The 25353-nt window shown below is 41.5% G+C and overlaps 3 protein-coding genes across 3 annotated transcripts; 2 read left to right on the top strand and 1 right to left on the bottom strand.

Moving 5' to 3' along the window:
* Positions 1-598: 598 nt before the first annotated feature.
* On the bottom strand, positions 599-9253 carry LOC143826572 (vomeronasal type-2 receptor 26-like). The gene is made up of 7 exons (XM_077315408.1): positions 9068-9253; positions 6590-6765; positions 5481-5772; positions 3776-4624; positions 3273-3500; positions 1896-2022; positions 599-1518 (listed from the first exon to the last, which is right to left on the bottom strand). The coding sequence occupies exons 1-7, from the start codon at positions 9251-9253 to the stop codon at positions 599-601; spliced, it is 2778 nt and encodes a 925-aa protein (XP_077171523.1).
* A 744-nt stretch (positions 9254-9997) lies between these two features.
* LOC143826571 (vomeronasal type-2 receptor 26-like) lies at positions 9998-15532 on the top strand. Its single transcript, XM_077315406.1, has 6 exons — positions 9998-10215; positions 10844-11021; positions 11607-12461; positions 12814-13041; positions 13486-13612; positions 14634-15532. The coding sequence occupies exons 1-6, from the start codon at positions 9998-10000 to the stop codon at positions 15530-15532; spliced, it is 2505 nt and encodes an 834-aa protein (XP_077171521.1).
* A 4773-nt stretch (positions 15533-20305) lies between these two features.
* On the top strand, positions 20306-24109 carry LOC143826570 (vomeronasal type-2 receptor 26-like). The gene is made up of 4 exons (XM_077315405.1): positions 20306-21091; positions 21226-21453; positions 22289-22415; positions 23205-24109. The coding sequence occupies exons 1-4, from the start codon at positions 20306-20308 to the stop codon at positions 24107-24109; spliced, it is 2046 nt and encodes a 681-aa protein (XP_077171520.1).
* Positions 24110-25353: the final 1244 nt, after the last annotated feature.

Genomic DNA, 25353 nt, shown 5'->3' with positions numbered 1-25353 from the left:
ATGGCTATTGGACCTGAAGCATCAACCAAAACAAGGTATAAACAGGAAGCTAATGTGCAGTTTGGAACTGGTGGGTTCCCAAGAAGCAAATCACAAAGAATCTACATGAGCCCTGTTTTGGAGGGTTAGTTTGTCTTCCTATGGTCAATTCTTTGAAATCATACTTTCAAAGGAGAGGGCAAACCCAGACAATATTTAGAAAATCCAAAAATCAAGTTCTACCACATTTCAGCAGCAGCAGGGGAAAAAATGAGGGGATTGAATCTGGGCTAATTGTTGGGAGAGGAAGAATGTAGCCCTCTCCCCAAGTCTTTTTCAAAAATAAAAATAGAGATGGCCAAGTGTCTCAAGTTATGCAAAAGAAATTTGATAATTGAGCTTTTTTCAGCATATCTTGAAGAGAAACTAGGACAAGTTTAAAATATTTTTCTCAAAATGTTTATTAATTTATATAGGAATAAAAATAACACCTTAGATGATTTTTTAATTTAAATACTTTATTTCATGGACAACAATGTGTACAGAAACATTTCCAAGCCCTAATTAAGCATTGATCTGTTTTGTTTTACCAAATTTCAGGCATAATTTTAATTCTGAATCACCCCATTTTAGGCATTGAGTAATTTTGTCTTATTAGCTGCTCCTTTTTATTTAGTTCAGGCCTTAGGATAATTATGTAACATTTTGGAGAAAATATACAACCTAGTAATCCAGCACTAGAAGCCAGGATGGAGAAGATCTCCACAGCCACCATGTATTTTCCTTTAGTGCTTAGATAAGTTGGAACAAAAGAAATCCAAACACTGCAAAATACCAGCATACTGAAAGTGATGAACTTTGCTTCATTAAAACTGTCAGGAAGCTTTCTTGCCATGAAAGCCATAATACAGCTGACAAGAGCCAGGAATCCCATGTAGACCAGAACACAATAAAACATCTGGGTTGATCCTTCATTGCATTCCAGTATAAGTTCTTCATCCAATGAGTGCATGTCAACATCTGGGAAAGGAGGGGCAGTACATAACCATGCCATGCAAATTCCTGCTTGAGTCAAGGAGCAGCAAAGAACAACAGAGATTGCAAATCTTGTCCCCATCCATTTCCTCATTTTGGATCCTGGTTTAGTGGCCATGAATGCCAGAACCACAGTGATGGTTTTGGCCAACACGGAAGAAACAGCTACTGAGAAGACAATGCCAAAAGCAGTTTGACGTAAAACGCAGGTGAGTGGTTGAGGCTGGCCAATGAAGAGTAAAGAGCAGAGGAAGCAGAGCAATAGGGCAAGAAGAAGAAAATAGGAGAGATTCCGATTGTTTGCCTTGACAATGGGAGTATTTTGGTGCTTGATGAAAACTCCAAGGACCACAGTGGTGGTCAGTGAAAGAAATAGAGCCAAGAGCGCCAAACTGATGCCCAAAGGCCCATTGTAAGAGAGGAAATTGAGACCCTTTGGGAGACATCCATTTTGGTCCTGGTTGGAAAACTCAGCATCTGGACACTGGAAACATGCCGCCATATCTAAAACAAAACAAAACAAGCTGTTTCAATTCTTTGCACACTACTTCTTTGGAAGAGAACACTCCTGCACAGTGTGCTTGGAAAATGTTCTTAATAGTTCTGTATGGTATGAATCGTTTGGTGTAGTGGTAGTCTGGCGAGACGGATTTGATTCCCTACTCCTCCACATGCAGCCAGCTGGGTGATTTTGAGCCAATCACAGCCCTAGAGTGCTGTGCTTACAGAGCCATGATATCAGGGCTCTCTCAGTCCAGGAAATGGAAAAGACCACTCCATTTGATTAAGAGGGGCATGGAGTAGCCCTCAGAGGTGAACAGTTGCTGGTTCCCAGACATGTTTGAAGACAAAACGAAACAGTGCAAACTGTACTTCCTTACCTTTGTAGATTGAAATCTTCCCTTTTGGACATTTGGTACAATTATAGCAGCAAAATGGCTCGCCCTCTTTCCTTTCTTTGTTGTAGCCTGGATAGCAATTGTCATTGCATACAGAATGGGGCACCTCCTGTCCATGGAAAAGAAAACACAGTGCAAATGATATTGCCCAATGGATGTGGACAAAATACTTTGAGAAGAGAGAAGGACTGCCAGTTGTGCTTTTTGATGTTGCCCTTCCTTGCCAATAAAAGCTGCCTGGGGCTGAGGGTGGAGCCTGTCTGTCTGGGTAGTGGAAAAGACTTCCTTGAGAGCAGGAGTTGTGCTCAAAGAAGCAGTGATTAGACCTGTTCTGGGGGGAGGGGAACTCCCCAAGCCCTGCCATTCATCCATTCATCCATTCTTGGGCAAGATGGTAGACTGGGTGGTTGCTTCTCAGTTCCAGAGTTGCTTGGAAAAGGATGATTTTTCTGGACAATTGCTATCTGGTTTCAGACCAGGATTTGGAACAGATACTGTTTGGGTTGCTTTGATTGATGGCCTTTACTGAGAACTAGACAAGGGGAGTGTGACCCTGCTAGTGGGGACAAAGTGGATGGGGTGAACATTTTCTCCCTTTGCATAATGATAGAAATTGGAGTCACACAACTAAGTTCATGGACTATAGATAGGTTGAAGATGGACACAAAGGTGTAACTGCTAGTTTCAAGTCCAGTTGCACTATAGAGATCAACAATATTTGGGAGGTATGCGAGCATTTAAGAGTCAGCTTTCCCAGAAAGCATATGAGAAAGAGAGCATTGACTCTTGAACGCTCCTGTCTCCCAAATTTTGTCGGTCTTGAAGGTGCCACTAAATACCGAATTAGCTGTTCTACTGCAGAGTGACACTATTTACAAAGGAGTAAGTTGTGATTTCACTGCCAGAAGAGCAAGCCCATCCATTATCTCAGTACCAGAGGTGCAAGAGTATCAAAACAAGCTTTGTTGCTGTTCTGTCTGCTAGTTCCTAATCCTCAAAAAGAAGTACTAAAACATATGCTTGTGTCTTATACACTAAAAGAACCAAGTGAAAATTACTGAATTCAGCTGTAGTGGAAAAGGTCATCAAGGTGCATCTGACTCATGGGGAACCCATAGAGTTTTCAAGGCAGGAGATGTTCAAAGGTGGTTTTCCATCCCTTCATTATAACATCCTTCCCAACTTTTGATCTGGGTATAAGGGCCAATAGATCTCCATTCCATTTGTGTCTGATGAATTAACCTTTGAGTCATGAAAGCTTATCAACAAAAAATATTATTGCTACTGGACTCGGGTCCAGTAGCAATATACCCAAGTTAGCTTTGTTGTACCCTTAAAAAAAACCCAAGCAGGCCCTACCTGGTTAAATCTGCTATGCCAAGTAATGATGGTCTCATTAACTGAGAACTCTCTGCCCTGCGGTGCTTCAGGATCCAATCTTCCGACCTTCACTCTTAAGAAGGATTGGTTTGGGAAGGTAATCCAGTTTACAATATCAAATCCAGCTTCGACTTCTCCATTCTCATTAAAAGACACCTTGTCCCCGGCACTGTTGTTAAATGAAATTCTCCTCAGAAAAGAGTGAAGCTGAAATGAAAGAAGTTATGGCCAGATGAATGTGCCATAACATTCATGTGCCAGTAGTAGACTAGACAAACAAAACCCATGAAAGCTGTAAAATCAATTTTCCCATGAACAATCTGCTTCTATTAGGATATGACACATTATTTGTGGCCTCTTAAATTACTGGGAAGATGAAAGGGTTGGAAGAGTCCAATGAAAGGGCAAGTCCCACTGAACACCATGAGGTAAAATATTTATTGGTTTCTGGTTAAAAGTAGATCTGCTCATTGACCTATTACCTGAAATCGTTGTGATTTAGAAGATTCCAGATTGTCTCTGCCTTCCATTGCTCTGTGGTGTCTTCTAGACAAATGCATGGCATGCAAAGCATGTGCCACAGCATAGACAGCATTGTAAATGCTGTAGCTTTGGCTGGTCATGCGCATTTCAAACAAGGGCCCAGGAAGACTCTCAAGCTTTTCTTCCCCAGTGCAAGTATTACTGCTCTCCTTACCCTCATCGTTATCTTGAAATAAACAGTTGAATGACTGCTCCCAGAAGGTCTTGATAAAACCTTCTTCTCTAGAGTAAGGATCCAGGCTCTGGAGGAAATGCTGGAATCCATGTACCTCATTGGAGTGAATGGCAAAGGATAAGGCACCATAGAAGATCTGGATATCGATGTGTCTGTGGAACGTCTCTGAGGAGAATTCCCAGTGAGCTGTCATAACCCACACTTTCTGGATTGGCGCCATAGCATCTAGTTCAATCATGCTCAGTCCCACTTGCAAACATAGCATGCTGTGAGAGTCCGCACTTACAATGAATACGTTGACGCTTGTCTCATTTTGAGCAAATGTCATAGTCTGGAAAACGTCTAACAAATCAAGAGTGCCCCAAATGCTACTCTGGCCTGGAATTCTGTCAATGAAGGCAGTGCAGATTCCGTTCTGGGAAAGCATATGATCCAAAGTCTGCACAAACTTTTCCCCTTTGTCATCGTTCTTTGCAATGATTCCAACCCAATTCCACTGGAAATGCTGAAGAAGCCGGATAATGCCTCTGTACAGATATAATTCGTTAGGGACAACTCGATATAATTGCTGAGCTTTGTCATGCACTGCTGGATCGTATAAGCAATATGTCACCTAAGTAAAAGCAGATATTTCAAAATACTGTGGTGGAATTGCCACATTTAAGGATAAACCAACTGTCACCGAATTGCGATGCTGATTATCTATCATGCTTGTGTCTCAGACACCCTCAAAGGAACACAGGTTGGTTTTTGTGTTCTTAGGCACCTAAGAAAAGTGCAACATTGGAGACGCTGAGAGTCAAGTCAATAAAGGTCAATGAGATCAATTTCCATGTTAGAAATTTAACAACTTAGAAATTTAACAACTTATGCCATATAACCTTGACTAATACACAATTGTGTGTGTGTGTAATGGCATATAGGCTCTCTAAGGATCATATTCCCTCATCATTCATTCATATGGATTGTAGTCATTGTCTTTTTTCTTCTTTGGCAGATAACCTTTTTTCTCAATTTTGATACGTGTTCTTTGATTTTCTCTTTGGCAAAGTTCTTGTACAAGACTGGCTGCTTCATACTCTCCAATGCTTTGTGGTGAGGTCCCAGTTCTCATTCCAAATAAGCAAACATGTTAATTTTCAACGGGTTTTAATGGGGTTATACTGGTTTTTATCATTTTATTGTGAACCGCCACAAGTGCAAATGGAAATGCGACGGTATATAAATAAATAAATAAAAATCCTTCTCTATAGACTTATATCACCTCTTCCAATATTGCAGTATGAGAGCTGCATTACAGGTCTGCATACCGAGGATCACTCTAAGAGCCTCCCTTCTCCTCCACTCTTTTCTGCTCACTCAGCATTGTCCAGTTACACAGGACAAAATAGGGACCATGTCAGGGCCCATTACCAGAAAACTGGATGTATTTTAGTAAAAAGGAATAACTGGAGCATGCACCATCATACCTGTGGAATCTTGTACAAGCCTAAAAGAGAGGCCATGTGGTGGGAAGTTTCAGAACCCAGCCCTCCGATGACAGCTACTGGATTCTTCTTTGTGTCACATTCATAGTTGGGGATGGTCCTATTCTGACTAAAGAGAAGGTTCAAGGTGTTCTGATAAGTTATCCTTGCATCGAAGTGGCTATCATAGATATGGAATCCCAAGGTGAGGTTGGGCAAGATTTTGGGATTCTCATTGATCTCTTTCACAGCAAATACCAAGGACAGGACGTGCTGGTAGTTCTTTGTAATTGTGCTAAAATGAGAGATATGTTATAGATGAGAAGAATTCCCCTTCCTTCATGAATCCCTGGTGGCTACTCTTCACTGCAGAATCATCTGCTATTGTTCTTGGAGCTGATTTTGCAATTGCTCAATGATCTTTTAACGGAAAGACATATTGCACATGTCTTTCTGCAGTTGACTTTGATGCATGCAACTTAGGATTTTAATAATGAAAAGTTAGATGTTCCAGGGTGTTCACAAGGTGGACATAAAGGTCCATATAGGCATATATGTTCTCCCCAGCACTTTGTCTCTTTCTGTGGCCAATCCATCTAAGTATCATAGTTAAGAACTAGTGATTGTTCTGGAATGTTATTTCATTGCATTTTGTGAAAATAGTTATATTTGGCTTACAGTGCTGATTTAATAATGTCATCTATTTGTGTGTGTGTGTGTGTGTGTGTGTGTGTGTGTGTGTGTGTGCTCCCTGGTAGTCCTATGGGGTCCCTGCATGGGCAATAGTTATCAAGAAGAAATAGGATATAGTTTGACAGGAAATGATAGACTGTAATTACATCAGGGAAAAATAAAGCAACAGTTCTATCCTGTGCCTATCTTAGTCCATCGATTTCATTGATCTTAGAAGGATGTAAGTCTCCTTAAAAGTAAATTGCAAACACTGAGAGCATGAAGATATAAACATCAGAATATCATAAACCTAAAAAACACTCTTGAACACACTTATCTATGTCAATAAACATCGATTTTGGAATACTGAGTCTATTCACTCTTTGAAATCATTATAAAACAGTGTAACACATTCTAGGGAAGAAAAGCCATTTCCTCACATGGGTTCGTCAACAATCTTTGTTTTGGGGTGTTCCTCGAAGGACACCTGCTCAGACATGGAGAGGTACTGAGATGTGACCCCACCAACCATGAGGTCCCCCGGCTGATAATAATGAAACCGGGTCTGGAGGGGATCATTCGTAGTACATAGGGCCGAATTCAGCTTGCCTTCCGTCTGAGGCAAGAGCAGCAACAGCAGGAGTTGTAGGGACATCTTGAAGCCGGTCATCAAGAAGGCCAAACCTTCTTCCATGGACATAGAATCATGATTGTTCAGCATCCGTCCATGGACAGCATCCAGCCTTCAAGAGGTAAAATAGCGACACAAAACTCATTGGACACCTGAGACCTGGATTCTAAAGGAAAGAAAAGTCTACAAGGATAGGAGGAAGGGGGGACCCTGCTTCTTAACACCCTAACCCTCTCTAGTACAGGGGTTATTTTATGGTCTTTTGCTGAAAGAATATAGGCTCGCTGTAATGAGATATAATGACAGGGAAAGCCCCTCCCCAGAGCATTTTTTTTCCTTTATTGCATCAGGTGTAGTGCGAATGAATTTGGCCACAGTCACGCTAAAATTAGGAGCAGGCAGGTCCTATGGGATTTGTGGCCGTGCTGAACTTTTTCCTAGCCTAGTTTTTTCCCCCAATGAACATGGAAATTCCAATATTTGTTTAAAAAAAAAAAACCAAACTGACTTCCCATTGTTTTGATTTTTTTTTTCATGCCTGCTTACCAATTATTTCTCTGGTCTAGCACTGTTCAAGCATCATTTCTTTGCTCACAGAAAACCAGTGTTTCAATATAGAATGGTGAGCAAATAGTAGTACTACTCAGTGTCTCCTTTGTTGCTGGCTTACTCTGTCCCTGGACTTGTATCCTTCCTTCCTTCCTTCCTTCCTTCCTTCCTTCCTTCCTTCCTTCCTTCCTTCCTTCCTTCCTTCCTTCCTTCCTTCCTTGAATATGCCAGTGAATGTCTCTCTGAGGCTCCTCTGAGAATTGTAACTTCTACAGAACAGATATGCCCAAAGATGCTTTCGGTGTGGCTTTTCACCATTTTGCATATGCATCTTAATGAAACACATGTAGTATCCAGGTGAAAGTTTACTCATGAGCCAACTTCTTTACTGTGTTTTAGCAAAGCACATCATAATGTATGAGGGGAAATAAAGATGCAGTTGAACCAAAAGTACTGCAAGCCACGGCATACTATATATCACCCAAATCACCTTAATTTGAGAAATTCTTTTAGTTCTGACAGAATGGAGCACAGGCTTAACTTTAAAATCAATCATCTACCTTCCCACAAGGCTCTGTGAAAGATAATCAGTACATTCTTCATATTATCATATGGAACATATTTCTGAGGAGGGAGAAATCATTCTGCTAGACCAACTCAAAGATGGTATAGATCTGTCATGTGAAATGTGCTTTAATTAAGAGATACAAAGATAACTGAATGTAAATGTTATACAGTAATTTATGAGGTAACATGGTGGGAAGAACCTGGCAGCTAGTTGGCATTGCATGAACAGGAAGCTGCTCTAAATGGGACACCGATTTGTTTGTTTGTTTAGATGTTTCATGTGTGTGGGGGGGGGGGACTCTAGTATTTCTTGGTGTCATTGCCTGGCCTCAGCCATAGGCCTGGCAGATCAGTTCAGTTCTGCAGGCCTTCCAGAATCATGTGAGATCCTGAAGAACCCTGATTTCTTCAGGCAGAGCATTCCACCAGCTTCCACAATGAAACGTTCAAGTGTATAACAACTCCTCTGTTTGAAAAGTAAACCTAATCTAATTAATATATGGGTTTCATTCCCTGCACAAAATGAAAATTCCCCATTTGAGTTCTGTAAAATTACAGCTGAAGAAGAAGTGGGTGACTGATTAAATAATTTAAATAATATGTGACCTATGGTTTTAAATGCAATGTGTAGAAAATTTTAAGTGCTTAATGATATGAAAATGCATGTGTTTATTATGAAGAAAGTTAAAAACTCTTTAAGGCCTCAATAATAATCTCACATAGAAAATAAATTATTAAAAGGACCAAATACCCTAGCCCAAATACATTTCAGTGCAGTAGACTTCTTCTGCGTGCTGGCATAGTGTACAAGTGATGACTTCTACCACAGAATTCAGGAAAAAGTTTTTATTATACAGAGTTATTTTCTCACCCATAACATTCTGCATACAATGAATAATTTGGAGTGGGCTATGCTGACTGTTTCATTAGATTAGACTAAGGATGCTATTTCCCTGGCAACACTGCCATGGAGATTCCTAAGATACTTCCGGACCACCAGAACTAACTAAAGGACCATTGGATGAAACATGAAAAATCATTATGCTTTTTTTCTTACTAGCTCTCTGCTGTTCAACTCAGGCCTGAATATTATGATATAGCATTTGGGGAAAAAGATGCAGCTCAGTAATCCAGCACTAGATCCTAAAATGGAGAAGATCTCCATGGCTACCATGCCTTTCCCTTTTGTGCTCAAGTAGCTTGGGACAAAGGACAACCAAACGCTGCAAAAGATCAACATGCTGAAGGTGATGAACTTGGCTTCATTGAAAGTGTCAGGCAATTTCCGGGCTAGGAAAGCCACCATGAAGCTGACAGTGGCCAAAAAGCCCATGTAGCCCAAGACACAGTAGAACATGGCAACTGACCCTTCATTGCATTTCACAATGTCCACATCTGGGAATGGGGGAGAAATCATGTAAAGTAGGCTAGCCTGAAAGACAAGACTGGCCCAGGGTCCCCCTGAATGATTCACGGCAGGGTGGGGATTGGAATATTAGTTTTATCAATTCTAATCCAGTGTCCTAACCAAAGCAATATACCACAAGGTTATTTTTGTTGAATAAAGTTATCTTTACCATTATGCTTTATGGGCTTGTTTTAATTTGCTCCTGCAGGCTAGCAGAGATTTCTGTTGAGATGTGATTGACATGTTTTTTCCTACAATGCCCCAGAAACTAAAGCTGAAGATAGGTCATTATTTCCCCAATAATTATCAAATCAAACATGTTTCCTTCTGCAGTGGCACCAAGAACTCAGAACAAGTCATGACAGGTCAGAATAAGTCATTAGCTCTCCTGTTATTGTCAAATTCTCAATGACTATATCAACTCCTTTAATAGGTCCCCAGGGTGTCCCAGTAGCCAGCAGCAAAATTATGAATTAAGACTAAAGGGTATTATTCATCTCTTCTGGCCCTTTCAGAGTTGGTGCTTGAAAAGAAGACCCATCACACTGATTCTCCAACACATCACATGAGACCATTTTGCTTTCACATCATCCAACCAAGTGGCCATTCAAGTCCAACTGTTTTGCACGAAAACTTGCAAAGCCAATGCAAGAACAGGGCTATCGGCATCTAGGAAAAAGCTTTTCATGCAGCATGGTGGTGTATGTGGTAGTGGTACTAGTGATGCTTCCTCAGACGGTGTGCAAGCTTTCCATTAAGATGTGCGAGACCAGGAATCCTGTCCCTGTTCGTCACAAGTTTTATCAGCCAGGAGACTTGATAATTGGTGGCATTATTTCTCAGATCTACATGTTCTCCGATCCGATAACCTTTGAACGCTACCCTTTTCATAAGCTCTTCGATGACCCCATGTAAGCGTTTGGCGTTCTTAAAATCATATCGCTAGGTCCTAGGCAGTCATATTAAGGTCAGCAAAGTGTAGAATGAGTGGCATCCCACCTTTCACTTGCTTTCTAGAAACATGGCATGCCTCTCTCGAAGATACCACTAGGATCTTTGCAAAACTTTCTGTAGCTGACAATAACCACGGTTTGATGTAGCGTTTGTTATCACCAGGGTGTTGATATTTATTTAGATTTAAAAAAAAATAAAAATTCATAGTTATATAGGAAAAGCAATGCAACATTTTATTTAGTAAATCCTTGGGGTTCTCATTCATTCATCATTCTTGGGGTGTGCTATCAATCCTCTATTTCTTTTGATAGTACAATGTGCTTCTTTTAATATCACAGCTGTAAGTCTGACCAAAGTTACTATTGGCATGATTAACTCAAATAAGCTATATAGCTCAGTGCATAAAATAATTTGGTCCATTAAAATACAATTTAAACAAAAACAGATGCAAAAATCTAACTTGCCTTTCAGATCCATACCTCAGATGTACCAGCACATCCTGGCATTGGAATTTGCCATCAAGGAGATCAACGAAAAGCCATGGCTTTTACGGAATCTCACCCTGGGCTTCCACATTTATAACAGCCGATTCAGTGCAAGCAATGCTTATCTTGCCTCAATGGAACTTCTCTCGACACGAGGCAGATTCACCCCAAACTACAAATGCGATGCTCAGAACAATCTGGTCGCTGTCGTTGGGGGGCCTAATTTTGATATCTGCCTCCACATGGCGACCATTCTCTCCACCTACAAGATTCCACAGGTAAGATGTGGACATGGCACATGAGAACTGAATGGGACAACTTATCTTAGGGCACCAAGGTAGGAACCAATGCAATTAAATGCAGTGCCATTCCTTGCATAGCTCTTCGAAGAAAAATGTTTAGGAAAAGCAACAGGATGTCTAAATATTTTTTACATTATTCTACATGTTAAAAGTATGTAAAAAATAGGGATTTATATTACTGTAAATTGTCAGGTTAGTGTTAGGGTTAGCTTATGTATGGTTCAGGTAGGAAGGTTTTTCAGTTTAGTGGGAGAGTTAGGGCTGGGGAAATCTTAGAGACGTAGTTAGGAAAGGCCATGGGATGTATAAATGTTTTCTGACAACATTCTGTAAAAAATACGTTAAAAATAGGGATTTATATTAAGATAGATTCTCATGTTAGAGTTAGGGTTGGCATAGGCATGGATCAGATTGGGGAGTTTGTACGTTTAGTGAGACTGTTAGGGCTGGGGAAGATTTAGTAACGTTATTAGGAAAGGCCATGGCATGTATAAATATGGTTTACATACAAGCAAAATGGCCTCACTATGGAAAGTATCTTTCATTTCCATTGCCTCTTAGTTTATATATGGTTCTGCCCCAGTATGGGACAACAACAATCATGCCGACTTCTTCTATCCAATGTTCCCCAATGGAGCCTTTCAGTATGAGGGCATTTGCCGGTTATTGTCGCTTTTCAAGTGGACATGGATTGGAGTGCTCTATCTGGACGACGATAATGGAGAAAACTTTGTACAGAACGTGCTCCCCATTTTCCCCCAATGGGGTATCTGCATTGACTTCATAGACACATTCCCAGGAGGGATTTTCTCCAGCGATATGACTGACTTAGTAGCCGGGGAGTTACAAAAATACCAGGCAATTTTGCAAAGCATCGCCAATGCAGTCATAGTGCATGGTGAAATTCAGACCATGATGGTTTTGAGGCTGTGGCTTCGGATACCGGAAACAGAGGATCTACCGGCATTAAAAAAAGTATGGATTTTGACGGCACAGATGGATTTTTCATCTCTTGCCTTTCAAGGGAATTGGGACATACAGTTTCTCCATGGTGCAATATCCTTTGCTCCTCATTTTGAGGAGCCATCAGGATTCTGGAAATTTATTCACAGTAAGAACCCTACTTCAGGGAAAGAAGACGGTTTTATCAAAGTGTTTTGGGAACAGGTCTTTTTATGTTCATTCCCCAACTCCACAGGAAGTAGTCAGCTCCAAAATATCTGTACTGGGCAGGAGAGGGTGGAGACCCTAGCTAGTTCTGTCTTTGAACTGAGCATGACTAGTCATAGCCACAACATTTACAATGCGATTTATGCTGTGTCACAAGGTTTGCATGCCATGAATTCATTCACACCCAAACACAGAGGAATGGTGGCTGGAAGGAAATGGAATCTCCTGAAACCACAACTATGGCAGGTAAGCATCTGGGCATTATTTATAGTCAACTGCAACCTCTAGAGTAGGGATGGCCAAACTGTGGTCCCCCAGATGTCCATGGATTACAATTACTATAAGTCAGCTTATTGGGAATATTGACTGGAACCTCACAATTATATCCCTCTGAATTATGTCCCCTTTCCAAACGCAGTCCCCATCACACACGCCCCAAATCTCCAGGAATCTCCCAAATTGGAGGTGGCAACCCAACTACTCACCCGCAAATGATTATTTCAAAAAGCAGAATCCGCCTCTTGGCCATCAGATCTGAAAGGTTGTTGTGTGTCTTTTTAGATGTTCTTGTTAGTTGACTGTCCCCTCCCCAATCTAGCTCCATCACATTCTGCGAAGCATCTCCTTTAACAACAGCCTCGAGGAAAAGATCTCACTTGCTCAAAACGACGAGTCATTATCTGGGTTTGATATTATCAACTGGGTTACCTTCCCGAACCGGTCCTTTCTTCGAGTCAGAGTTGGAAGTATAGAGCCAAAAGCTTCACCAGACAAAGAGTTCACCATTTGTAGAGACACCTTCGTATGGCCCCACTATTTTAACCAGGTAGTGTCCAAACGCAATTTGTATTCTATTACTTGGCTTTTTCAGTATTAAGAAAGGTGATTCATTGGTCAGAAAGGACTGATGAGAAGGTGAATCAATAAAGCATTTTTAAATATCCACAATCTCTTGTGTCTCAATTTCATTGAGTCAAAACAAAACGAGGTCCAGATTTACATCTCTACACACAATTTTCATCAGTGGCTTGCCCCTTTCCATATATTGCAGTTCATGTAAATTTCACCGTTTAACAATAGTCAATACTTCCTTGTAATATAAGTTGACCATCGGTTCATCCTACCTTCTGGAGGATCCCTTCTAACACTCAAAATGGTTCCCATGTCAGGTCAGCCACAATCTGTTCCTTAAGTGTCATTTTACAAATGAGGTACAAACTCTCAAAACATCATTCTGAATGTTAAAACTTTCACCTTCACTTCTGGTCAGACGCAGCCCCTTTCTCGGTGCAATGACCAATGTCGTTTGGGTCATCACAAAATGAAGAAGGAAGGGAAGCCATTTTGTTGCTATATTTGCCAACCGTGTCCACAAGGGAAGATTTCAAACCAAGAAGGTAATATATGATTATACAGAGTGGTCTGAAACATTGGCTGTGATCTAATGTGTGCCCAAGTTGTGATCCAGCATGTTCAGATGTACCTTAATATTGCTTAGCAAGTCATTCTTGATTTATTGCTGATAAGACGACCAGTGGTGTACTTATTCTGTGTATTGTTCTATACTTTACTCCCAAAAAAGAATACTCACATGGAGTATTGATTATTTTCAAATTGTGAAAAGCAGAGGTGATGAGTGATGCATGCATGTTTTTCTGTATAGCATGATACTTGACTGGAGAACATCACATTGGCCCATTATGCACGGCCGCCGAAACGGCGATTTCGGGTCACATGGAAAACGCGGAGGGGGAAGACGCGATGCATACCGGTTATACACGGGGCGGGGCGCGACGGCGGCAAAACCCAGAGTAACCGATTATGCACGCGCCGATCCGGGCGCCACTTCTGGTTGCGCCCCGCTCACCCGGAAGCTGCGCTTTCTTCCGCGTTTCACTGACGCGGCTTTTTCGGCGGCATGCACCGAAGCTGCAGCCGGTTGCAGCCGGCTCCGTGCGTTATCCGTGATTTTAGTCGCCGCCATTCCACCCCGAATGTGCGCTAAAACCCCCGTGCATAATGGGTCCTTGGTAGGAAAGATAATATCAATGGATCTATAATTCTGTCTTTGATGGGTCTGAGCTTTTCTGGAAATTTAGAAGAAGAGCTGGTTTTTACACCTTGCTTTTCACTACCTGATGGCATCGCAGAGCGGCTTACATTCACCTTCCATTCCTTTCCCCACAACAGACACCTTTGAGGTAGGTGAGGCTGAGAGCACTCTGAGAACTGTGACTATCCCAAGGTCACCCCACTGACTGCCTGTGAAAGAGTGGGGAGCTAAATTAAGAGCAAAATTGATTCTGGAACTTCTCTGAGTATATTTCTTAGGAATATATCTCCATGATACGTCTGAAGAATTATCTTTCAGACACAAAACTTTATTACGTAATGAGTGCAGATATTTTCTTTTTTCAGACATAGATGAATGTTTTCAATGCCCAGAAGATCAGTATCCAAACAATAAACAAGATTCATGCATGCCCAAAAGCATAAGCTACTTGTCTTATGAAGAACCTTTGGTGATAAGTCTGGCTATTTCTGCCATTTCTTTTTGTTTCATCACAGTTTTGGTACTTGGGATCTTCGTTAAGCACCAGGATACTCCCATAGTTAAAGCCAACAACAGGAACCTGACCTACATCCTCCTCGTCTCCCTCCTCCTCTCCTTCCTTTGTGCTTTTCTATTCATTGGTCAACCAGAAAAACTAACATGCCTCCTTCGACAAAGTGTTTTTGGCATCATCTTCTCAGTGGCTGTCTCTTGCATACTAGCCAAAACCCTTATTGTTGTTCTCGCTTTCATGGCCACCAAACCAGGGTCCTGGATGAGGAAATGGGTGGGGAACAAACTGGGCAATTGCATTGTTTTATCCTGCTCCCTTGTCCAGGGCATAATTTGTACTGTGTGGCTAACAATTTCTCCCCCATTCCCAGATTTTGATGTGTACTCGGTGACTGACAAAATTATACTGGAATGTAATGAAGGGTCTGTTGCCATGTTTTACTGTGTGTTGGGTTACATGGGCTTCCTGGCCATTGTCAGCTTTGTTGTGGCTTTCTTAGCCAGGAAGTTACCAGACAGTTTCAATGAAGCCAAGTTCATCACCTTCAGTATGTTGGTGTTTTGCAGTGTTTGGCTGTCCTTTGTACCAACCTACCTGAGCGCCAAAGGGAAATACATGGTGGCTGTGGAGATCTTCTCCATCTTGGCCTCCAGTGCTGGCTTGCTGGGCTGTATCTTTTCTCCTAAGTGTTATATCATCGTACTCAGACCAAAACTTAACAGCAGAGGGCAACTAATGAGAAAGAATTAACTAATCTTAAAGTCCATGTCAATAGACTTATAAAACATGTTATAATTAACAGTGAAATGCTGGTAAGCTCACTGGCACAGATTCCATTAGGCTCTGAAATTCATCTCTATGGAATGATATTTTTTCATATACTGCACCTCACTCTTTGATGCAAGAACTAAATCCTTATTATCTTGTCCCAATGCCCTAACAGTCATTTCACCTATACTTAATCTATGTATCTATATTTATCTAGTTATCTTTATTTAATTCTTTTCTTCCCATGGGGTTGAATATCACCACTATGGGTAGTGGTTTATTTGAGGGAAAGGACAAGTATACACCAAACAATTTAGAGTGTAAACATTGTAGAATCAGTGGTTGTCTGGGAAGGACTCTAAAGTACTGGATCATATTTCTACCCCATCTATTTGGATTTCCTTACAAATACAAAATGCATGTGATGATATTAAATCTTAGGTTAATAAACATGGTCGATTATCTATGGTTCCTTTATGTATTTCTATTAATTATAGTCTATTTTTCTCACATATTATACATAGTGAGTCAGATCTATCAACAAAATGAGTGATTCAATAACAAATGACTTTCTCAACCAGTGTTTTGTGAAATCCTGGGGTTTCTTGATGTCCTGGGAAGAGTTTCCTAAATGGGTGGGAATTAATTTTATCAAATGATATGACCACATATGGTCATGTCAATCCATCCCCTCCTTCCAAAAATGGCTAATGATGGGCCTGGAAGAGGTGGGAAGGAGAGGTTGCCCTCAAGATCACTCTCCGAACATGGGCAGAGATTTGTCCATTTCCAAGACTTTGACCTTCCTGTCCTTTCAAGAAGCATTGGGCCTCCTGCTAGCTTTCTTGGGCATTTTCTTTGTGTTGGTGACGACTCTGGTTTTTGGCATCTTCATATTACGTACAGGGACACTGCCATTGTCAAAGCCAACAACCGGGGTCTCACCTATATTCTCCTCACCTCACTTTGTTTAAGCTTCTTGCTCTTCATCGGACAGCCTAACAAGGTGACTTGCTCCCTGCGACAAACAACGTTTGGTGTCATCTATTATGTGTACTTTCTTGACTTCTGATACATTTGACTCATAACTAACTCAGTGGATTGATAGTGATCTTGTTGTGAGGATTGGCTCAGTTGCAGACTTCCAGCTCCTTTCTCAATAAAACTAAACTTTCAACAGCCTGTGGTATGTTCCTCCTTTGCATATTTAAATCCTGCCATCGCAGAGAATGCATCTCTTCTTTCTACACCCGAACACATTGCGAAGAAGGTTTTCAGTCATCAATGACACCATCAATGAATAACTGAATGCCAAAACGCCAAAACCATCCCGCTTCTCATAAAATTCTCCGAGGCGAACATGAGCTCTGGCCAGAATTCTAACATGTAAACTTGCATCTTAATTAAGTTGATCTGGGAAAGAGAAAAAAACAGTGAGAGTTCAACACACAACTCACATTTCATAGCCTAGTTTGGCCTATCACCTACCTAATTGTATGGTGTCTGGCGTGATTGAGGTCAACTCTTTGAAGAATTTGGTAGCAAGGGAGGGAGTATCCCCTTGTACTAGGGCCCCTTCAGTTCCATTCACGGCCACTTCCTTTTGATTCCTTCCTAAGGATTATTGGGAGATGTTGCTAGTTTTAGTACAACGTAGTTGTGCTGCAATCTGAAAAACACATCTGTTTCCACATCCCGACATAAAAAAAGAAAATTGTACACAGATCTCAAGAAAAGCTACAGTATGATTACCTGATTTGTAATTAGCAGAATTGCTATAATTAATCTACCCAACCAAAACACAGATTTCTCTCAATAAAATAGGAACATCTGAAGTGTAGGGTTATAAGAACTTCTGTGACTCCACTGTAGCTAAGATGACGGACTGAAGACGTAGAGGTTCTTTATTGTTCATCAACAATGTTCATCAACATTCTTCAGTTGGTGTTCAACATTTGCATTTTGGACCCCTCTCAGTCACAGGCTCAAGCCAGGCCCAGAAATGTATTGACAGTGCCAGCTGCAAGCAAAGTTGTCTTCTGGAAGCCCTAGGGAAAACCAGGAGACTCAGCATCTTGAGGGAAGCTTTGCCATCATCAAGACAGAATCTTTGACGCTGTTCCTGCTCTGCCACACAAAATGCACACTTTGAAATGTCTACAGACAGAAGCCCTTCAGATTCCCCATGAGTGGTATCAGCCTGCTGAGATGCTCATTGGTGCGGTTGTAACTCATATCGGAGGGCATTCCCCCAACATTTCCTTTGAGAAACACCCTTCTCAGGAATCTACTGAACTGCTATAGTAAGGAATGTTTCCCCTACGTCCCAATGATTGTTTTTAGGTTTCTGATGGTTCTTTCTTCTCTGCTGACATTCTAAGATGAATCTTCAGCAATGCAAAAGGGCTGAATTATACTCACATGGCAAATTACAGGATCCCTTTCCCAATGTATTTTATTGCCATATTGAAACTGAACTTTGCTGTTTGGGTTTGGTTGATAACATGAGGTTACTGCAAATTATTCTCATGCGACATTTTCATCTGGAAAAATTGTTATAAGATGCAGGAAAATATCAGTTTATCAATGGCTTGTAGAGCATTGGTCCCATTTTTAAACTGTATTGTTCTCTCAGGACATAATGAGAAGGGGTTGAATGCTAAGTACAAATAGCAAGAGAGATAATGGAACTGCCTTGTAATTTCCATGACTATTACAGATGTATCAGACATGTTGCTACTTAAACTGAATCTACACACAGTCCCATCCCAACAGTTCCCAACAGAACTTTTCTTAGGTATTTAAAGATAGAGTTTGCAAAAAAAAAAAAAGTACAATGGTATGGTATAATTCTCCTGTCAAACAAAAGGCTATTTTGTTTTTAAGTTTTGTCCCCAAGTTCTACCAGCACATCCTGGCCTTGGTGTTTGCCATCCAAGAGATCAATAAGAATCCCAAAATCTTACCGAATCTCACCTTGGGGTTTCACATCCTCGACAACCACTTTGAAGCAAAGATGGCTTATCGAAGCACTCTGGACCTCCTTTTCAAATCATGTCTGTTTGTTCCCAACTATCAGTGTGGCGCCAGGAAAAACCTTGTGGGAGTTATCGGGGGATTAGGTCTGGATACTTCCAAACACATGGCAGACATCTTGGGTCTTTACAAGATCCCGCAGGTAATATCGGCACATGGAGATGATTGGGGGCTCTCAACTGTCATATAAACTAAATGGCAGTACTGTTGAAGGTTCACAAAGAAGATGGTCATCATTGGAAACAAAGTGAGAAAAGAATGTGAAATGTATTAATTTGTTTATTTATTATATTGACACGGCAAACTGAGACAGAGTCTCAGATCCACACGCAGATGTGAGGGAGGGTAGATTGAAAGGAGGCCCTGCTCCTCTGATTTCATTCTGACTTCCCTGGTTTGTTTTTCCCCTGATCAGCTCCTCTATTATGAAGTTTTCCCTTATTATGGGATATTTTTAAAGCATTAAGTCTACAAATTTGAACCTGAATATTGTTGTACAAAATGCTGACCTCTTGTCTGTGAACCCAAAGAGCCATGGCCACTAGGTGATCTAGATAGACCAAGGATCTCATTCTGCATAAGGCAGATCAGTGTGGTGCGTTTTCATATAGCATCTCAAGTATTCTTGGGCTCCAGTGAATTGGGATGGAATAGCAAAGAAAGATAGTTTTCCATCTAAGCATATCAGTCAGTGTTCAAAGTGTGCCTGGGTCCTTGTCCATCCGTAAACCTGAATATCCTGCCAGAACTTGCAGTCAGGGATGAGGTTGTATGAAGCAGTGTACCACCAACACTGCTGTTATCAGCCTTTCAAGCTATGGTTAGCAGACAAAAAAACAATGATTGAGCAGTGGCACAGTACCACATACAGCAGGGTAGAAAGGAACAACTGGGGAAGTCCTCTTACAACACGCATAGCCTTTGCAATCACCTACAGGTACACCAGGACAAGGGGAGTGAGGGAGAAGAGGCTGGAAGATCATCAACATAATGGGTAAAACCATTCTAGCTCTATGTATGGAAGGGTGTTTCGCCCTCTGGTTCTATTTCCTAGCCTATATCCTAAATGGTATATAACCACCACCTCTTACTGGTCAACAACATATTTTCAGTAATGAACTTACATTCTTTGAACCTTCTCATTGGTCAACTAGAATGGCTGGATTGATGAGATATCTCTAGATCCTCACCAAGATCTTTACCTTTAAGCACATACTGGTACTATTCAGGAATATCCAGTTAATGCCACATCAGTACTAACAATAGGCCTGAGAAAAGGCCTAGTTAACTCCAGCCCACTCAAAGCCAACAATGTATAGGAGGTTCATAAATATTCACAAGCCAAATGGAAAAGGGCAGAGAACATGCTGCTCACCCACTAAACCATCAGTTAGTCCTGGATTCCTGAACAACCTAGGTGAGACACAAGCCTTTTAAAATGTACTCATATATATCAACTGATTCCTTCAGGAGCTAAACCCAGGTCTCCATTTCCACATCTTCCATATTTGGAAGAGCTGGAAGAAGTAACCTTGAGCAGGACGTTGTCAAAGTCACATGGAATAATTTTAAATAAAGCAAAGGTATCCTCACTCCATTAATGCTGGGAAGTGGACCTCTAAAGAGTATTCTCAGATTCCCCATATTTATCTCTCCTAGATGTCATATGGATCTTTTGAATCAACAAGTGACAGAATCTATTTCCCTCCCTTTTACCGCATGGTGCCCAATGAAGGCCTTCAGTACGTGGGAATTGTTCAATTGCTTCTACATTTCGGATGGAAATGGGTTGGGCTCATCACTACAGATGACCAAGCTGGGGAACATTTCTTGCGGGCCTTGGAACCGATGCTGTCTGAGCATGAGATCTGTTCAGCCTTCACAGAAAGAGCTGCAACAAAAATACACAGAGATTCAGCAGCGGATATCATGGAAAACTTTTACACAAATAGTTCCGCTTTCCTAGAAAGCAAAAGCAATGCAATTATTGTACATGGAGAAACAGCCTGTATTATATGGCTAGCAACAGCGATATGGTTAAGGTCTTTAACTGATTTGGGGTATGCCGAAGGAAGCTCTGGAGGCAAAGTGTGGATCACAACTGCCCAAATTGATTTCACCTTCACAAGCGCTCAGACATCCTGGGACATAGAAATATTTCACGGTGCTCTTTCTTTCACAATCCATTCCAACGAGCTAACAGGTTTCCAGACCTTTCTTCAGACAGTAAAACCTCCCTGGACTCATCGGGATGGTTTTTTCAAGAACTTCTGGGAAGAAGTATTTGGCTGCTCCTTTCCCAATTCTAGAAGACCAGCAGACAACAATGAGCTGTGTACTGGAGAAGAGAAGCTGGAGAATCTTCCAGCAACATTTTTTGAGATGAAGATGATCGGCCACAGCTACAGCATCTATAACATAGTTTATGCCATGGCAAATGCCTTGCATTTGATGGACATGAAGAACAGGAAGACACGGGAAAGGAGGAACATGGAGCCTTGGCAGGTACTCTTTCCCCGTGACTTAGATCCCCTGTCATGTTTTCTGTACTATATGCTGGTGTGAAACGCATTGGTCAGCATTTCATTAATGACAATACTATTCTTAGATTCTCTTTCTCTTTCTCTCATTTGGCCCAGCTCCACTTATTCCTGTGTGGGAAATCATTCAATAATAGTGCTGGAGATGAAATCGTATTCAATAGCTACGGAGAACTAGCAAGTGGATTTGATATTACAAACTTGGTCACTTTCCCAAACAACTCTTATGCCCGCAGCAAGATTGGAAGGCTAGATCCTTTGGGTCCTCCAAGAAAGGAGCTCACCATTTATGAGGACAGAATTGCATGGCATAAAGGGCTAAACCATGTAGGTATGGGTGGCCCCGAGCCTGTAAGACTATCAAAACATTGACTATGAAGTTTAATATCAATAGTACCATCTGCGAGGCTGGGGGTGCTCTCTGTACTTTCCATAAGGGAATCCCATCCTTCTTGACAATCCCAAAATGCTTGTTTGACCTTACAATGCTCATGCGATTAGATGGGCTAGCGCCTGTGATCTCTAAAGACCTTACGTTTAATTTATTATTTTCCAATAGATATTGTAGTTGTAGCATAGCTATGGTGGGACACCACTCTGTACATTTTGCATAGATAAAGATATTGGGGATGTCCAAACATCTGGCCCCCTGTTGCCTCTGAAGCTATGTAAAGGATATGATTTTCCGCCATCTGAATTTTTGGATTTTGTAATGTTGAGGGTTTTTAAAGGGGGGTTAATGGGTTTTTATCTGTTTGATTGTATGTTGAAATTTCTTGAATTTTATGTAACCTGCCGTGAGCCGGTTCTGGGAGCAGTGGGCTAAAAATCGAATAAATAAAATAAAATAAATATATTAGAATATTTATTATTACAGATTATTTTTAATGAATAAAATAAATTAGATGAACCCAAGCTGTTGTCTCAGGTCTTCACTGAATACATGCATGGGGCAAAGCCCCAACTGACCGCACACACTGTCAAACAGCTGGCAGACCCCAAATACAATGTTGGCTGGTTCTCTGGACCCCCAGGGTCCCCCCAAAAGCATTTAAAATAATCAACATGTTCTCTTGGAGTGATCAGACATCACATTGTTTGTATATTCAGTCCACCCTAAATGGCCTTTGGAAGTCTAAATTGGTATATTTTCCTGGAATAGGTGCCTCCAGTCTCCATCTGCAATGACCACTGCAAGCCAGGATACAGCAGGAAAAAGAAAGAAGGTGAAAAATTTTGCTGCTATGACTGTGCTCCATGTCCAGATGGAAAGATATCAAACCAAGAAGGTAGGAGATGTACCATTACAAATACTCATTGAGTTAAACAGAAAGAAATTTTATGAACTAATGGCTGGAATTGGACCAGGAGTATTTGAATAACTGCATTTCAAAGAATATGAAAAACAGGAACAGTGCTAAACATTCGTTAGCTCATTCCTTCTCATCCCTATTCATATCTGTTAGGACTTTTGGTCCCTCCAAAGAAATAGAGCTGCAGAGTAACAGAGCGTTTTGAAAGTATGCAGTTATTAGTTCCCTTGGTGGATAAGGTACAGATCCAGACTCACTGCAGTTTGAGGTTTAAAAGAGAGTAATCTTTACTGGGAAAGATGATTTGCAGACATATATCATATTCATCTGCTTCAGTGTCCTTACTGAAGCAGAGTACAAAAGCTTAAAAAGTTACAAAAGCAGTACATTGCAAGCCTCTTGTGGCTAGCCTGCAGGAAGATTACATGTGACACATCAGCAGATGGAGATAGCTAAGACTAATGGCTGCTTGCATGCTTCAGCAAAAGACACACACTGAGCTGCTTCTTCCTGAAGTGGGCAGGAAGTGGGCAGTGGGCAGCTCAATCAAAAGGAGTCTCTCAGGCCATGTGCTGGGGATTTTCCACTGCTCGTGCCTGCAATCCCAGCACTGACCACCCTCTACCAATAGTAAGCACACAAGTGCAGCTTAGCTGCTTAAACTGTTTAACAACGGCCCTTCAAGGCTGACCTCACCAATTACTTACTGATTGAAATTCCAGCAATAACCCTGCTCAGAAATTTTAAATGAACATCTCTTTCCAGACATGGAATCCTGTGTTGCCTGCCCAGAAGATCACTATCCAAGCAGCAGTCAAGATCAATGCATCCCCAAGACCCCAGATTTCCTCTCCTTGGCAGAACCCTTGGGCATTCTGTTAACCTGCTTAGCAATTTTCTTTTTGCTGATCACTGCTCTGGTACTTGGAATTTTCATTGAGCATCAGAAGACTCCCATTGTCAAAGCCAACAATCGTGACCTCACCTACGTTCTCCTCGCCTTGCTCCTTTTATGCTTCACTTGCTCTTTCCTGTTCATTGGACAGCCCAGTAAGTTGACCTGTCTGTTCCAACAAACAATGTTTGGCATCATCTTCTCCGCTGCTGTTTCTTGCATCCTGGCAAAAACAGTGACTGTGGTGGCAGCTTTCATGGCCTCCAAGCCCGGAAATCTTTTCAGGAAGTGGATGGGGAGAAGAATGGCGTATTCTATCATCATTTCCTGTTCCCTTGTTCAAGTAGGACTTTGTGCCCTTTGGTTGAGCACTTCTCCCCCATTCCCAGATTTGGACATGGTCTCATCAACAGAGAACATCATTGTGAAATGTAATGAAGGGTCAGTTGCCATGTTCTACTGTGTCTTGGGCTACATGGGCTTTTTGGCCACCGTCAGCTTCATGGTGGCTTTCCTAGCCCGGAAGCTGCCTGACACTTTCAATGAAGCCAAGTTCATCACCTTCAGCATGTTGATCTTTTGCAGCGTTTGGCTGTCCTTTGTCCCAAGCTACTTGAGCACAAAAGGGAAAGGCATGGTGGCCATGGAGATCTTCTCCATCTTGGCTTCCAGTGCTGGATTACTGAGCTGCATCTTTTTCCCCAAGTGCTATATCATAATATTCAGGCCTGAGTTGAACAGCAGAGAGCAGCTGGTAAGAAGGAAAGCATTATGATAGTTAAGAGTTTATCCAGCTGCTCTGTTGTTAGTTCTGGTTGTACTGAAGTTTCTTGGGAAATCCCAAGATGTTCCATACCATGGAAGTAGTTGTTGTTGTTAGGTGCGAAATGGAAGTAGTATATTTAGCCTAATCCAATGAGTCAACATAGCCCTCTCTAAATTATTATCTGTATGCAGAATGAGTCTACTAGTGCTCTACCTGTCTCCAGAACACTTGGCCACAGTGATCCATGCAACAGTCACTTCCAGATTAGACTTCTGTAACTCGTTCTATGCGAGCCTATGCTTATCTCTGACCTGGAAATTGCAGTTGGTTCAAAATGCAGCTGCTAGGGTCCTTACAAGGTCATCCTGGAGGACCCATATCCAGCCTGTGCTGAGGCAGTTGCACTGGTTACTGGTTAGCTTCCAGATCAGGTTTGTTTTTGGTTCTTAGCTGGGCCCTGCTTATCTGAGGGACCACTTATGTCCTTATGCCCCCTGCAGGGGATAGGTGGAGGGTCAAGATGTTAATTTCATAAAACTCCTGTACATTTAAATTTTATTCTAATTCAGATGACATGTCAGCCCCTCAGCTGATTTTGGAAATACAAAAGACAGCCACACCCCTCACACTGTATATAGCTCAGTTTGGTTCATCGTCTGCTTCGAATGCTAATTGTGTGACGAACCTAGATCTCATGAATTTAGATCTGGGTGCTGAATGTGATTGAGGTTTCATCATTAACTCTTTGGAGAACTTGGCTGGAGGGGTGAAAGTATCCCCTTGTAGTTTCAAGGATATCCACTTCCAGTTTGATAGTCTCCTAAGGATTATTATGGGTCGTTGCCACTTTAGTACATAGAGTTTGTGCTGCAATCTGAAAAATAAATCCATTTCCACATTCTGTCGCCTAGAATTACACCCAGTTCTCAAGAAAAACACCCACACAAAACAGTTGTGTCATTACCTCCCTTGTAATTATCAAAACTGCTATAATCTATCTACCTGGTCAAAACTCCGACGGCTCTCCCAAAAAAGGAATGTCTGAAATGTGTAGTTATAAAAACCCCTATGGATTCATCATAGCTAGGATAAGAGAGTAGAGATATACAAGTTTTTCTTTATTGTTAATCAGCTGTCCACAGTTGGTCTTTGCCATTTGCATTTTGCACCCAATTCAGTCCATGGACAAGACTGGTAAATCTCAGGCTCAGAATTGTAGCACAGGACCAGTTACAATCCAAACTGCCTTCTGG

This window comes from Paroedura picta, chromosome 16, assembly GCF_049243985.1.
Source record: "Paroedura picta isolate Pp20150507F chromosome 16, Ppicta_v3.0, whole genome shotgun sequence".
Taxonomy (NCBI): Eukaryota; Metazoa; Chordata; class Lepidosauria; order Squamata; family Gekkonidae; genus Paroedura; species Paroedura picta.
The sequence above is the reverse complement of the archived record's forward strand: the minus strand, read 5'-3'. Positions and strand labels throughout refer to the sequence as shown.